Here is a 16,397-nt window from a genome sequence, read left to right as displayed (position 1 = left end):
GTTTTCCATTGTAAATTCTAATGCTTTTCCACTCCTGAAAATTTTGTAAGATATAAATAAGACCATGGAACTCATTCTTCTGCTTAAAATCCTCCATTATTGCCAATCATAATTGGAACCAAATCCAGACTCTTCACTAAGCCCTCCTTTGATGAACAGCTTCCTGTTGCTTTGCTGACAGCCTTTCCTAGTCGTCTTCTTTCTTATGGCATTCCTCTCTCTTTTACAAGCCTGTCAAATTCATTACAAAGTCAGAGGTATTCTATTTGCCTTTCTTTCCTCCTGAAGCATTTATCACTAGATCTTCATATAAAGCTTTTCTCTTCTCATCTTTTAGACCTTGATGTAAACTACATTTACCTAAAGTAACTGCCTCATACCCTGCCCTCTCCCGCATACATTCTCTCCATCACATCCATATGAATTTTTTTTGTTCTAAATATGTTTTCTTTCTCCCAGAAGTTGACTGTAAGCTCTCCGACAGCAGGATGGCTCCTTGAGAGTTGTATCCTCATATTCTACAACACAGCCAGTCACATTATGGATCATTTGTAAATATTCATTCATCATAAAGGAATAAATTATAAAAGCTATATTTATGATGCATTATTGTGAGGTTTATTCTGTTTTTCTAAGCCTTATTTTTGAAAGGCAAATGAATTTTATCATAAATGATCCATTTAAAAGAATTTATAAATTTCGTATTCTAAGCATTACATTTTGCATAGGCTTTAATGTTAAAATATTGAGAAACACAGTCCTTTGAAATTATATTCCACTGCTTTGGAATTGCTACTCTGTGGACCATACAAACAGGTATATAAATCTTCATTGTAATCACACATTCACAGAGAATATGAAGTACATTTGCCGTTATTAAATTTCTGCCTCTACTCTGCCTCTTACAATTTTTTGCCATCCTTGTTTCTCAAAATATATTTTCCAGAGACCAAAGGATGTTAAATTGTGAAATTTAAATTTCTAACCTAAGTATTATAATACAATTTTATTTTAATGAAGAAGGACTTAGGAAAGCAATACATTATGGATTAAAATATAAGGCAAAGGATTAACCCAAGCAGGCATCTGGAATGTACTAAAAGAAATGATGTGCTTTCACCTTCAACAGTGGCACTATAATATTTTGAGCTGGACATCTCTTCATTTTTAGGGAGCTGTTCTGGCTCTTTTAAGATGTGTAGCAGCAGCCCTGGCCTCTACCCACCAGATGCAGTATTATCTTCCCCTCCAGTTGTGACCAAAAAAAAGTCTGCAGATCTTGTCAAATATCCCTGGCAGAGAGGGGGCAAAACTACCCCCAGTTCTATACATATATTATAAGTCATTTGCTAGAATTTCAGAATTATCATTTTTCACAAGATACTTTGGCCCTAGAAATGCTGACTCAAAGCCATTATTTTGGGCCTTCTACTAATGCCATGTCTGTTTCCCTTGAAGGCTTGCCAGAATCTTTATGTAGGTGACTCTAGATCGTGGTTATTTACTTTCATTTTCTCAGATACTAAAGCATATTTTCCATCTGAGTTTTGAATGGTAAGGGTAAGGCTATTCACCGCCTACTATCATCAAAATAGAAGTGAATGTGCAACCACAGATATTTTATTGAAAAATCTCAGAAAGATAAAAGCATATCTTAAACATCACAGATACAGATTTCTATGCTGAAATGTCAACTTATAGATAGATGGCATAACCCTAAAACGGTTGATGATTCCATTTTTAGTGCAGTTATAAATCATTTCCCTTGTTTGTGTTTCAGGACCTCCAGGATATAATGGCTACCCTGGGCCCCAGGTCGGCTACCCACCCCCACCACCCGGCCATTCAGGTCCTGGCCCAGCTGGCTTTCCTCTCCCAAATCAGCCAGTGTATAATCAGCCAGTAAATAATCAGCCAGGTGGAGCTGCAGGGGTACCATGGATGCCAGCACCACCGCCTCCATTAAACTGTCCACCTGGATTAGAATATTTAAGTCAGGTAATTTCAAAGACACAAAATACTCATAAAAAACAGAACTGTGCTTCCAGCTTGCTTCACCAGATTAACAAATGAATAATTCACCAAAGTCTGAAACAGCAAAACTATATTTTCTGCTAACAGATTACTCTAATTCTTCTAGGCCAGGTTCAATTTTAAAGCAAAATACAAATGGCTTAGAAAATTGTATTTTCTGTGATCTTAAATACAATCTATGATAATGGCCAATGGCAAACATTTAATTAGCACTGTTTTCCTGTCTTTGTTGTATGCCTGATACATGTATTAACTCATTTAATCCTTATTGAAAGTCTATGATGTATAGGTGCTACAGGTATCTCCATTTTTCAAAAGAAGAAACTGAGGTCCAGAGAGGTTATATAGCTCACTCTGGGGTGAGAACCTAAAGAGTCAAGATTGTTTTTTTAATCCCAAAACTTTGGTACTGAGCGAGGTGCTCTTTAATCTCAATACTGAATAATTGCCTTATAATTTGAAATAAAATTTAAATAAAGTTTATTGTTGAGTTTCAATAAGTGGCCCCAAACAAGGGGTTAATATTTTATGTGTAATATGACTCACCTTTTTACTGTAACTAATAAAACTGCATTTTTATGATGCTGCTTTTGTTCTTTGGAAGACCCAATTTTATAAATGCCATTAATAAAGGAGTAAAAAGTCCTGGATTTTGTTGCACTAAATTATAATTAATCTCAGCCATAAGATGTTTAACATTTAATTGGTGTTAGAAATCAGGTAGGTCAAATAGAAACAACAAACTCTCTGTGTCCAGTCTATACACATATAAACAAATATTCTTGTGATATTCAACCAGTTTTCATTTCATAAATCATTTCTTTCTTGCACTCTCTTTAGTAACTTAATTTCCCATAATGCACTTAAGTGGCACAATCATAGGAATTTTTGGTCATTATTATATTATGCAAGAAATACATAGAAATAGATATTTTAAAAATCAGGGTCTCGTAAAATAGATAAAGGATGTTATCACATATGACAAAGGTTGATATTAAGTATGCTTAATACAAATTTGAAACTTGTAAAAAAATCCCTTTGATGGCTAAAAAAGTTACCAATATTTCTTGAGCCTCTTCTAGAAGGAAGATTGTTTTCTACTTTTTGAGTTGTTTTTGACACATAATAATTGTGCATATTTATGGATTACAGTCTGGCATTTTAATGCACATGTACTATGTGTAATGAAAAATGAGGATAGTTAGCATATCTATCACTTTCAATATTTATCATTTCTTAGTGTTGAGAACATTCCAAATCCTCTCTTCTAGCTATTTGAAAATATACAATAAATTATTATTAATTATATTTAGCCTACATAGCTATAGAACACTAGAATTTATTCCTCCTATCTAGCTGTAATTTTGGATTCATTAACCAATTTCTCTTTATACCTCTCCTCCCTACCCTTCACAGTTTCTAGTAACCACTATTCTACCATCTACTTTTTTTTTAGATGGAGTCTCGTCCTGTCCCACAGGCTGGAGTGCAGTGGCGTGATCGCGGCTCACTGCAACCTCCACCTCCTAGGTTCAAGCGATTCTCTTGCCTCAGCCTCCCAAGCAGCTGGGCTACAGGTGCCTGCCACCACACGCAGCTCATTTTTGTATTTTTAGTAGAGATGGGGTTTCACCATATTGGCCAGGCTGGTCTCGAACTCCTGAACTTGTGATCCGCCTGCCTTGGCCTCCTAAAATGCTGGGATTACAGGCGTGAACCACCGTGCCCGGCCTCTACTCTCTACTTCTAAGAAATCAATTTTTTTAAGTTTCCACGTATGAGTGAGAACATTCAGTATTTTTCTTTCTGTGCCTGGTTTATTTCACTTAACATAATGTCCCTTAGGCTCATCCATGTTGCTGCCAATGACAGGATTTCCTTCATTTTTGTGGCTGATTTTTATTCCATTGTGTGTATTAAGAATGAATTTTTCTTTATTCATTTATCTATTGATGAACACTTAGGTTGATTCTATATGTTGACTGTTAGTGCTGCAATAAGCATGAGATTGCAGATACCTCTTTGACATATTGATTTCCTTTCCTTTAAAATTTTTGTTTTGAAAAATTTGAAAAAATACTGTTTTAAAAAAAACAGTAGTGGGATTGCTGAATTATATGGTGGCTGTAATTTTAGTTTTTGAGGAACCTCTACACTGTTCTCCATAATGGCTGCTCTAATTTACTTTCCCACCAACAAATTTCCCCTTCTCCACATTTTTACCATTATTTGCTTTTTGTTTTTTTTTTGTCTTTTTGATGGTAGTCATCCTTAACTGGACAAAGATAATATCTCATTGTGGTTTGGATTTCATTTCCCTGGTGATTAGTGATGTTGAGCATTTTTTCATGAACTTACTGGCCATTTGTATCAATTTTCTTTTCTTTTTTTTTTTTTTTTTGAGATGAAGTCTTACTCTTGTCACCCAGGCTGGAGTGCAGTAGTGCGATCTCAGCTCACTGCAACCTCTGTCTCCTGGGTTCAAGCGATTCTCCTGCGTGAGCCTCCCAAGTAGCTGGGACTACAGGCGCCTGCCACCACACCCAGCTCATTTTGTGTATTTTTAATAGAGACAGGGTTTCACCATATCAGCCAGAATGGTCTCAATCTCCTGACCTCGTGATCTGCCCACTTTGGCCTCCCAAAGTGCTGGGATTACAGGCATGAGCCACCTCAATTTTCTAATTTTTAAAGGTACTCCAATGTAAATCAATTTTATTTGACCTAAATTTTTCCACATTAATAATGAACACAATAAATATTTTATTAATTAAAAATATTAACTTCAGTTTTACACTAAAAAGTAATATAAGCTGTTAAATATTGATGATTACATGTACTTTAAAAAATATAAATATTTTTTAAAGTATTAAAATGAATTTTAATTTGGTTAGCTTATAAAAACCTTCATTTGACATATACTTACCACTTATTTTTTTTTTTCCTGTTATAGATAGATCAGATATTGATTCATCAGCAAATTGAACTTCTGGAAGGTACGTATTCATTGTTTTAATCCTGTTTCTATAAAGAGTAGAAGTTTATGCAGATAAAGGCACATCGACCTCCACAAATATAACACTCTCACTTATATGGGACAGTTAAACCAGTTATTTACAATAATAAACATCAGCAATTCATTTCTAAAATTTAGGAATCAATAGGTAAAATGCTGTTATGTTGGGATAATACCGTGGGCACCTGCCCTCGGGATGTTGACACTAACTTAGAAGGAAAATAATCAAAACCCTTATTTTGTTCCTCTCTTCGTACATCACTTTTTATCTGACTTCTACCACTTAAGCTATTTTCTTCTCTAATTGTGATCAGCTTAAGAATGGCACTGAGCCACATTCCAAAGTTAAGTTATCTTTTTTATTTGGATGAGGAAGTTTGGGAAAATTATCATTTGTGCCCACAGTTTCTCTTGGGAGTTAAGATGAACCCTATAAAACCTTTGTATACCAGGTCAGATGCAGGGCACTGCAGTGTTGGAGGATGCAGACCAATTAGCCTGCAGGCTTGGCTTCATAGAAGAGCACTCCTGCTCCTGCTGAATGGCCTGACATTTCCTTGGGTCCAGGGCTCCTTAGGTGCAAAAATAAACTTAGGAAGCCAATTAATGTTTTATAATGGCTGCCAGGGGAAGAAGACCCCGGGTAGATTTATGAACCATAGTGTTTTCCTTCTGGATATAAAAGGTTTAATAAAAATTCTGCCAGTTTTTAGGAATATGTCTGCTAAATTCATTTTCACCTGTCTCCAAAGTTTCTTTCCACTGGTAAAAATTAGAACATGAATTGTGTAAGCAAAATAATGAATTTGGCTAAAATATACAATTGTCATCTATTACATTGAAGTTATTTATAAAGCACATTATTATTTATAATTTACTTGATTTTTTTTTTTAGTGTACTAAACAAAGCTTTCTCTGGAAGAGAGCTTTATATTCTGAATTTTTTAATGTTTTATAGTATATATTAGTAAGGCTATAAAATCCAAACAGACATATAACCAAACATTACACAGCACACTATTTATCTTTTTTTGTAGATTTATAGGCTTTATAAATATTTGTTAAATATGTGTTAGTTATGAAATAGAAAGTTCCAAATCTAATAGTTTTTAATTATGCTTATTTTTCAAAAACGAAATGTCTCCAGTTTTTTTTGTTTCTTTTTCTCCAAAATTGAAAATCTATGTTATTTTTTCATGAGTGGTATAAAAAAGATGAAGATTACTCAGTTTTTTAGAATCTGAGTATAAACTAGGCACTTACTTTTTTTTCTCAATTCAAAACACAGAAGACAATAAAGATATAAACAATTTGTTTACATTTTTTAAGTAAATGAAAAGAAACTTAAAGGTTATGTAAACCAATGTTGTTTTACAAATAAGCTGGAGATTTTTTAGATTAAGCTACTTAATGAAACAATTAATTAGATAATAAATGCCCTCTCAAAATCAGCTTAACTTTTTTCTCATCAAACATTTGACTATTTCAGATGTTGAAATCAGAGGTGGTTCTTATAAATGCAGAGTACAGGGTCTGTCTGTGTCCCACCAAGGACACTTAAAGGAGTTCATGGTGGTAAGACTTGTGAAGGCCGTCTTTATCCGACTCAGAGTGTTTCCACATAGGCATCATAGAGTGACTTTTCCTCCATGTATTTATTTTAATCACTCATTATTTTAGCCAGGCTTCTGACATCTATGACCCCAGTTACTGAGGGCTATGTACAAGTGGGACAGTTATTGCTCTTTTCTGGCTTTAAATATGGAGAGGTTTCCAATGTATGGTTAGATATGGAAAGCCCTTGATCCAAAGCATGTGAGCATCAGCATTTTGCAGCCATCTGTTTCCCTCGTGAAGAGATTAGCCCAGCAAAGGTGCAGAGTTCACTTAGGATTCCCATGGTCTAGATATTCTGTGAGTTAAGTCTTGGTTGCTGAACACCCTTTGTCTAATACCCACTTCCCACTTCTGAACAACTACTGTTGAGTTGAATAAGAATGCCCTGGGTCCAATGCGACATTCTAATTCATCTTTCATTTTTACTCCCTCGGTTTTTATGCGTGTCCATTGCCTTCTTTCAAAAGCACTGCAAAAAGATAAGACATAAGTATGGTTTATAAGACAGTCTCAAACGAATTGATTTAATATAAAATTTCATAGCATATAAACAGCAATCCTCTTATATTCCCCTCCACATTACACAAAAACTATCCTGCATTAGTGGACATTTTATCTATACACCTAGCACCACTGTGCCCACCCACAGCATTGCCCCAACTCTCAGCAGAAAAGTCTCTCTTCTGACAGACATTTATGGAATTAGGAAAATATAACTTGTTTCCAGTGTCTCGCATAATGAAGGGATGGGTTGCCCCTCCACACCTGTGGGCATTTCTCATTAGGTAGAACGAGAGACTTGGCAAAGAAAGAGACACAGAGACAAAGTATAGAGAAAGAAAAATGGGCCCAGGGGACTGGCATTCAGCATAGGGAGGACCAGCGCCGGCACCGGCCTCTGAGTTCTCTTAGTATTTATTGATCATTATTGGGCGTTTCCCGGAGAGGGGGATGTGGCAGGACAATAGGATAATAGTGGAGAAAAGGTCAGCATGTAAACACGTGAACAAATGTCTCTGCATCATAAACAAGGTAAAGAAAAAAGTGCTGTGCTTTTGATGTACATATACATAAACATCTCAATGCCTTAAAGAGCAGTATTGCTGCCAGCACGTCCCACCTCCAGCCCTAAGGCGGTTTTTCCCTATCTCAGTAGATGGAATATACAATTGGGCTTTACACCTAGACATTCCATTGCCCAGGGAAAAACGGGAGACAGATGCCTTCCTCTTATCTCAACTGCAAAGACGCATTCCTTCCTCTTTTACTAATCCTCCTCAGCGCAGACCCTTTACCGGTGTTGGGCTGGTGGACGGTCAGGTCTTTCCCTTCCCACAAGGCCATATTTCAGACTATCACATGGGGAGAAACCTTGGACAATACCTGGCTTTCCTAGGCAGAGGTCCCTGTGGCCTTCCGCAGTGTTTTGTGTCTCTGGGTACTTGAGATTAGGGAGTGGTGATGACTCTTAACAAGCATGCTGGCTTCAAGCATTTGTTTAACAAAGCACATCCTGCACAGCCCTTAATCCATTTAACCCTAAGTTGACACAGAACATGTTTCAGGGAGCACAGGGTTGGGGGTAGGGTTACAGATTAACAGCATCTCAAGGCAGAAAAATTTTTCTTAGTACAGAACAAAATGGAGTCTCTTATATCTACTTCTTTCTACACAGACACGGTAACAATCTGATCTCTCTTTTCCCCACAGCATAAGGACTTAATTTCTCTATACGTTGGTAATCTCTCCTCCTTTTTTTTTTTTGCCATTTTTCTCTGCCTGGATCGTCTCTAAACATCATTTCTTCTCCTTCTCCTTATGCCACTTGGAGTATCATCTAAAACTGGCATAGCTAGATATTATAATATCTGGATGAATTCAATATTTTTAACATAGAACTGATTATGATTTCGTCTTTTATGTTTTTAGTTTTAACAGGTTTTGAAACTAATAACAAATATGAAATTAAGAACAGCTTTGGACAGAGGGTTTACTTTGCAGCGGAAGATACTGATTGCTGTACCCGAAATTGCTGTGGGCCATCTAGACCTTTTACCTTGAGGATTATTGATAATATGGGTCAAGAAGTCATAACTCTGGAGAGACCACTAAGATGTAGCAGCTGTTGTTGTCCCTGCTGCCTTCAGGAGGTCTGTGATCAATTACCAGGGCACTCTGTAAAATAGTTCAGCAAGAATTTCTGCCCTGTCGTTGAACCTTTCATCGAACCTAGGCATTATGATTATTACATTTACATATATTATTTTGCCTTTGTAGATAGAAATCCAAGCTCCTCCTGGTGTACCAATAGGTTATGTTATTCAGACCTGGCACCCATGTCTACCAAAGTTTACAATTCAAAATGAGAAAAGAGAGGATGTACTAAAAATAAGTGGTCCATGTGTTGTGTGCAGCTGTTGTGGAGATGTTGATTTTGAGGTAAGAGATGTCATAATGTTTATAAGATTTGCTTTCCTAATATAAGAAGAATGTAATTTTGCAGGATGTTATAAATGCATTAAATAAGTATTGTGTGCCAGTGTCTCAATAGCAAGATAATTTTCTCATTTATTTAACTTTGGTCAGAGTGGTAGTTATCACTCTGATTAAAGGTCACTGTTGGTCATGATAAATGGAAAAAAAAGAAGCAGACCTATGTAGTCAAATAAAAATAAGCAAGTCACCATCACTTAAACGTGGTGGTTTCTGTGTGATGACACTGTGTATTATCCATTTTAAACAGAAGGTTAACCTTGTCATCTAAGTCTGATTGCCAAAGCATATGGATCCTTCTTAAATCTGAAATATCATCTGCCAATGCTCAAGGCCATGTTCCGAATGTCTGACATCTTTGAATTCCTACAAGAAGCCCAATTATGCAAAGATAGTTTTGAGAAAATTAGTATAATATGTACTACCCAATTATGCTTCTCTGTGTTCTCTCCTTTTCCCTATATTAAATTAGGTCACTAGAAGCTGCAACATATTAATATTTGTATATTTACTGTAATACATTGTAGAATTTCATTAGAGTAGTTCTTCAACAACAGATGGTCTATTTTACAATCCAAATTTTTTCATTGCAAATGTTTAAAAATCAGAAGGTTTTATAACTTATTCTTGATTTCTTGTTTCTCTTGGAAAATCAGAAAATTGGGTTAACTGGGCCCACCTTTCCAAAGAAAGGGTAAAAATCTACTAAAGATGTGTGGGGCTTCCCCTTGTAATAATGACATGGGAACTCTACCACTGTCTCCACCCCTTACTGAGGTTTTTCCATATCCAGTGTCATTCATTTATGTGATCTGCCTGCCTTCTTTAATCACATGGTATTTGATTCCTCTGTCAGACCTTAGCTATATAAAGATGAATCCTTTCCCCCATTGACTTAATAATCTAATGACAGAGATTTGCGGTTCTAAGGAGGATGTGATATAGAAACTTTAAAAAGGCTCTTATAAGGGGATTGTATAATGTGTGTATGTATATGTGTGCATAATATGCATGTATAAAAATTTTATATAGGGGTATGCATAATAGCAGTTCTTCATGTAAGGGATGGAATATCTGTCCTACATCCAGAGAAGTGAAAAGTAATTTCTCATTCAAGGAACAATATTAACAGAAGTTTGGCTGGCATATATTTTATTTTTAGTAAATAAATGAAAACACTGGAAAAACATTGTGTAATCCTTGTATTTGATACTAAAGAATTTATGTTTCATCTGGCAGCCTTTCTTGATGGATACCTTAAAGCATCCATTCTATGTAATAAATTAACTTTTCTTCTGTTTATCTAGAATGATGATATCAAGGTACTCTCATGGAAAGAACTGAGAAATAGTCACTTGAAGAATTTTCCATAGAGTTGACAATGGAAACTTTGATACCTCAAAGCAGAAATTATCAGTATGAGGGACCGCTAAGGAACATGAAATCCACCAGGGTGTCACTGGGCATGGAAACTTGAATAAAAGAGATAAAAGCCTGTTCCACAGCAGGGGCAGGAGTCATTCTAAAACAGAGAATAACTCAAGAGGCATTTCATAGGTGTACTATGTGGAACTAATTCATGGATTTGATATCAATTGAGGATGAAAAAAATTTTGGAGATAAACTTGATATGTTATTATTCTCATATTACATTGGCCAAGTTAAGAATCTTGGAGGAAAAACACTTGATTTGTGTCCTCTTGACCATTATGATAGTCTGCTTTTTAAAAAGTAAGGTATCAAATACTATTACACATCTAGGTCAGGGATCAGCAAAATATAATCAATGGGCTGTAGTTGATTATATAAAATATATATGGGAAGTTAATGACTTGAATTAAGGTCATGTTGGATTTTAGTTATGTAGAGGAAAAGAATGGAGAGTTTTCAGCAAACAGAGTAATTGAATCTCTAAGAAGGTTATCTTAATGGTGAGTAAGAGAGAGCCTAGTAGACCTTTTATCCAATATAGATGATAAGAGAGTCTGTCTGCTTCAAGGACTCTTGGTAGGGGGAAAAAATATGGCCACATGAAACTGACATACCAAGTCAGTCAGTTCTGTCTATGAGCTTGAAATCTGAATTCCTGCTACTGTTGTGTTTCAGGAATCTCAAAATACAGAAATTGATCCTGAGTAGTGATAAATTTTATATGGTCAACTATAGCCCACAGACTTTTTTTCCTGCCCTCTCAACTAGATTTTCATTAGCATTCAATAAATATGTTTTTAAAAAGCAGACAATCCTAATGGTCAAGAGTATAGACACTGGAGCCAGATGCCCAGGTTTGAAACCCATCTTCACACTTATCTGTGTGACTTTAACAAATTCTTTCACTTCTCTTTGCTTTAGTTTAGTTTTTTTACATGAAAATTGGGTGTAGTAACAGTAAATAAATAAATCAGTAGTAAGTAAATAAAATAGCTTACCAGCAACTATTAATATACTCATGATACACTTTTTATATTTCTTTGCTACATACCTAGATCCTATATGCTGTCATTATATTTCAGTATTTTGCATTTATATTTGCATTGTGAGATGAATCTATGGTTTTCTTTTTAGAATGCTTTTACCAATTAGTATTACACTCATGGATTTAAAAGTTTAACATTATACAATACCAATTTATTCTTTCCAAATGTTGACATTTTATTATAGTGATTTTCTATTCCAAAATGTCTACAATTTAGCTAAAAATTATCTAGTCATGCTAATTTATTGGTTGAAGATCATTATTTGCATTTCTTATCCTTGGCATAAAAAATGTATTCTCTACTTCGTTAAATTTCTTGCTGTAGTAATCAAAAAGGGCAAATGTTAATATCTTTATCTGTATAGTGTTGAGTTTAGATTGGCTAGTAAGTTGTCAGCTGCATTTTTCATTTTTTTTAATTTCAGAATTAAAAAATAAAACATAAGAGTTTTCATTACTAGCTTCAAATGTTTCAATGACAGCTATTAGCAGAAAAATACTAACATGTGCAAGAAAGGATTTGTATTAGTTTATTTCACCACAGTAGTATTTCATTACATATAATCACTAAAACTCAGCAGCTTGCAACAAGTGTTTATGCTCATGCTTATGGGTGTGTAGGTCAACTGTGTTTCAGTGGATGTATTTAAGCACTGACTTAGGCTGCATGTTAACCTCAATCTGCTCCAGGTAGATTTGTTCTATGACTGTAGCAGCAGCAGCTATCTGAGTCATGCTTTTCTAGTGGCTTGTCACTGATCATAAGCCAGGCCAAAGCACTTAGCCAAGTTTAAGGACGCTACTCATGTCATATCTGCTAACACCCATTGTTCAAACAAGTAACATGGCCAAGCCTAATTATGAAGGAACAGGAAGTATACTGGCCCTACAGAAGGAGAGGGAATGAAATGAATATTTGATGAACAGTATTATGCTATCAGTTTCATATTAGATGTTTATTTCTAGTATTTTACAAACTATCCACTTGTACTCAAATAAAATGAGTCAAGTATTTTTAGATTCCCCACATTTATTTAGCTGAAAAGGACACTCATCTGTTAATACAACTATATGTGTACATAGTTTTGTGAATTTCAGCTACATTCAGTCCCCACCTGCCCTCCTAGAGGAGTTGCCTTAGTCTGAGCAAAGTCCATTCAACCCTATATGATGGCCCTGGGCTTTCCTCAGGCAGAATTGTAAAATTAGGAAACTTCTACTTTGGAGCTCATTCGTTCATACACTCTTCGTCTTTTATTATTCACACCCCACTAGTTATCCACTCTTAACCTCAACCCTTGGCGTGGGGCATTTCATCAAGTTACTTGTTGGTATTTGCCTTTACTCCAAACTGCTAATCTTTTCTAGGTGCTTAGCATTTCATGTTTGGCAACTCACAGTGGGTGGTAATAAGCCTTTTCATCATATTTAATCTTTCAGTCTGTGTAAACTGTGCTTCTCCTAAAGCAGAAGTCTAATAGGAGTTTTGTTCATTCACTTCCTGATGGCTTCTAGAAATGTCATCAAAGAAACATTTCATATTTATATCCTTTTTTGCTTAAATTTTCTTTTGGGTCAATTCAAATAATTTATTAATGTCTATATTAATATAAAATAGAAATTGTTAAATATTTCAGAAAAACTTTCTGAAATATAATTTCTCCATACAATGAAACAGTTTTTTTCATGTATCTATAAATAGATACAGGAGCCTCTAGTTATCTAATGAGGGTTATATATGGTGCATAATTTTAATACCATATTTGTTTCATCTTACTTCAAATTTGAAAGTACTTTTGCTCTAAGTTTCCTAAAAGTATTTAATACTTTTTTTTTCAATTTAGATTAAATCTCTTGATGAACAGTGTGTGGTTGGCAAAATTTCCAAGCACTGGACTGGACTTTTGAGAGAGGCATTTACAGATGCTGATAACTTTGGAATCCAGTTCCCTTTAGACCTTGATGTTAAAATGAAAGCTGTAATGATTGGTGCCTGTTTCCTCATTGTAAGTCTGTTCTTATTAATCTTGATTATAGATGCTTTCTCTAGGTTCATTCTGAAATGATTCAGTAAAGTGTATATTTCAAAATGACATTTTAAAATTTATAGATTTTAAATCAGGATTCCCATTTAATCCTAGCTCTGAAATTCTATTTGATCCTGACACTCTGGGGTCACAGGTGACTAGTTTCTACCTGAGGAGTCTATGAATATTCACATGGCAAGAGGGGGACTAAGGAGATGTACTAAGGAGAGATTTTAGTCTCCCCTTAAATCAGGCATCTCCTAGATGCTTTGAGGAAGAAGTTGAAAGTGGGCATATGTGGAAAAAATTTAGTGAAACAAGGAAACTTTACCATGACTCATAGTAATTAAATTAAACCATCTAATATAGGAGTATGAGGTACAATAAGAGTGTTCATTCACTCAAGTGTGTAGACCTAACTACCAAATTACAGGAAATAATTGGATATACCAGTGATTCTGAAATTGCCTTCACATTAGAACCACCTAGGGACCTTTAAATACCCCAAGGACTAGTCCATACCTCAGTTCAACTAAATCAGAAACTTCAAAGTTCATATGGTGTTCCAGGTGATTCCAATATGCAGCCAAAGATGAGAATTATGGGGATAGAGAAAAAGTAACATTTAGAGAAAATGACTGGAAGATTAATTAAATTCATACAGGTATCAATAAATGAATAGAATTATAGAATTTATTATTAAAATGGAAAGCTAAAGGTAGAACTTATATAATTATAGAGCTTTTGTATGTTTACTTATTACGTTTAATTTTTTTAACAGATATGTTACTGTGTTTCACTAGATCCCTTAGTATTTCTGCATCTGATAATTGATCTCTGTTTTGTTGTTGAAAATTCATTTGTGTACTTTTGTTTTTATCTAGGACTTCATGTTTTTTGAAAGCACTGGCAGCCAGGAACAAAAATCAGGAGTGTGGTAGTGGATTAGTGAAAGTCTCCTCAGGAAATCTGAAGTCTGTATATTGATTGAGACTATCTAAACTCATACCTGTATGAATTAAGCTGTAATGCCTGTATCTCTGGTTGTATACTTTTGCTTTTCAAATTATAGTTTATCTTCTGTATAACTGATTTATAAAGGTTTTTGTACATTTTTTAATACTCATTGTGAATTTGAGAAAAAAGGACATATAAGTTTCTGCATTTACTAATGAAACTTCCTATGAAAAACTGCTTTGAATTATGATCTCTGATTCATTGTCCATTTTACTACCAAATATTAACTAAGGCCTTATTAATTTTTATATAAATTATATTTTGTCCTATTAAATCTAGTTACAATTTATTTCATGCATAAGAGCTAATGTTATTTTGCAAATGCCGTATATTCAAAAAAGTTCAAAGATAATTTTCTTTACTATTATGTTCAAATATTCAATATGCATATTATCTTTAAAAAGTTAAATGTTTTTTTAATCTTCATGAAATCATGCTACACTTAACTTCTCCTAGAAGCTAATCTATACCATAATATTTTCATATTCACAAGATATTAAATTACCAATTTTTAAATTATTGTTAGTAAAGAACAAAATGATTCTCTCCCAAAGAAAGACACATTTTAAACACTCCTTCACTCTAAAACTCTGGTATTATTATAACTTTTGAAAGTTAATATTTCTACATGAAATGTTTAGCTCTTATACTCTATCCTTCCTAGAAAATGGTAATTGAGATTACTCAGATGTTAATTAAATATAATATTGTATATATATATTCACAGAGTATAAACCTAAATAATCTATTAGATTCAAATATTTGAAATAAAAACTTGATTTTTTTGTATATTTGATTTTTGTTTTTAAACGAAATGTGTTCAGATGGTATTTTGAGCACTCATTCAGTTAAATGATGGTACATTTGAAGCAGGATATTTCCCTGACCCCTTCACAGGACTCGAGACAGGGGTGCTTTGTTTACTCAGCCTGCCACTCTCAACTCCCCCTGGGAGGGAGTGCATAGGCAAACAAGGCAGGAACCGGAGTGCACAAGCACCGGAACTGGCTGGCCGCTTTGGCACAGGCAGGAACAAACTCCGTGCAGGCCCTGTGGTAGCATCCAGGTGGCATTGCCTGCGATTCCTGAAGCCCCAGAAGATGTGTTACAGTGCTCTTTTAGCTCTGCTGTCTGCGGATGGCTTAAGTGTTAACAGCTCAGTGGGCCCTTTGCCTTGTCATGTGGGACAGCTGCCCTCCACCAGCAAGGGCAAAGGGCAAATGTGAGAGCATTTTATATCTGCACTCATGGCTCCCAGGCTCTTGTCCAGCATCCAGGAAAAATGTCACAAAAACAAACTGAAGGATGGTAAATGCAGGGGATTTTATTGCTGATGAAAGTGGCTCTCAGTGGGAAAGGGAGCTGAACAGGGGACAGTGGGGTAGGTGATCTTCCCCTGAAGTCTGGCCATCTCCAGCTGGATTCTTCTCTGAAGTTACACTGTCAAGCTGTCCCTCTGAAGTCAAGCTGCTTCTCTCCAATGTCCAGCCATAGTCTCCACTCCTCTCTGACTGAGTCTTGGGTCTTTATAGGCACAGGATCGCAGGCAGGGCGGGCCATGGGCAGTTTAGGAAAAGGCAACATTCAAGCAGGAAAACGGGGATATAAATTCTCACTTTGGGCAGGGGTTTCAGGCCCAAAGTGAAAGGGTAGAGTTTGCAGCTTGAGGGTAGGGTTTTCACTGGGGACTCATCCTTTTCTGCCTATAATTTCTCTG

The 16,397-nt window shown here is 35.4% G+C and overlaps 1 protein-coding gene across 6 annotated transcripts in view; it reads left to right on the top strand.

Annotated features, from left to right (window-relative positions):
* The window catches only part of LOC129033598 (phospholipid scramblase 1), a 29,598-nt gene extending 14,131 nt beyond the window's left edge, over window positions 1-15,467 (top strand). For 2 of the 6 annotated variants that reach the window (XM_054482371.2, XM_054482370.2), the window contains exons 4-9: window positions 1,781-1,998; window positions 4,988-5,030; window positions 8,597-8,817; window positions 8,945-9,106; window positions 13,481-13,642; window positions 14,548-15,467. In XM_054482371.2, the coding sequence (XP_054338346.1) occupies window positions 1,781-1,998; window positions 4,988-5,030; window positions 8,597-8,817; window positions 8,945-9,106; window positions 13,481-13,642; window positions 14,548-14,604 (863 nt within the window). In that variant the 3' untranslated portion in view covers window positions 14,605-15,467. The other 4 variants (XM_063662317.1, XM_063662316.1, XR_008501625.2 and 1 more) reach the window with 3 other exon arrangements.
* Window positions 15,468-16,397: the final 930 nt, after the last annotated feature.

The sequence above is a fragment of the Pongo pygmaeus genome, chromosome 2, assembly GCF_028885625.2.
Source record: "Pongo pygmaeus isolate AG05252 chromosome 2, NHGRI_mPonPyg2-v2.0_pri, whole genome shotgun sequence".
Classification (NCBI taxonomy): Eukaryota; Metazoa; Chordata; class Mammalia; order Primates; family Hominidae; genus Pongo; species Pongo pygmaeus.
Note: the sequence above shows the minus strand (reverse complement) of the source record. Positions and strands in the feature narration are given on the sequence as shown.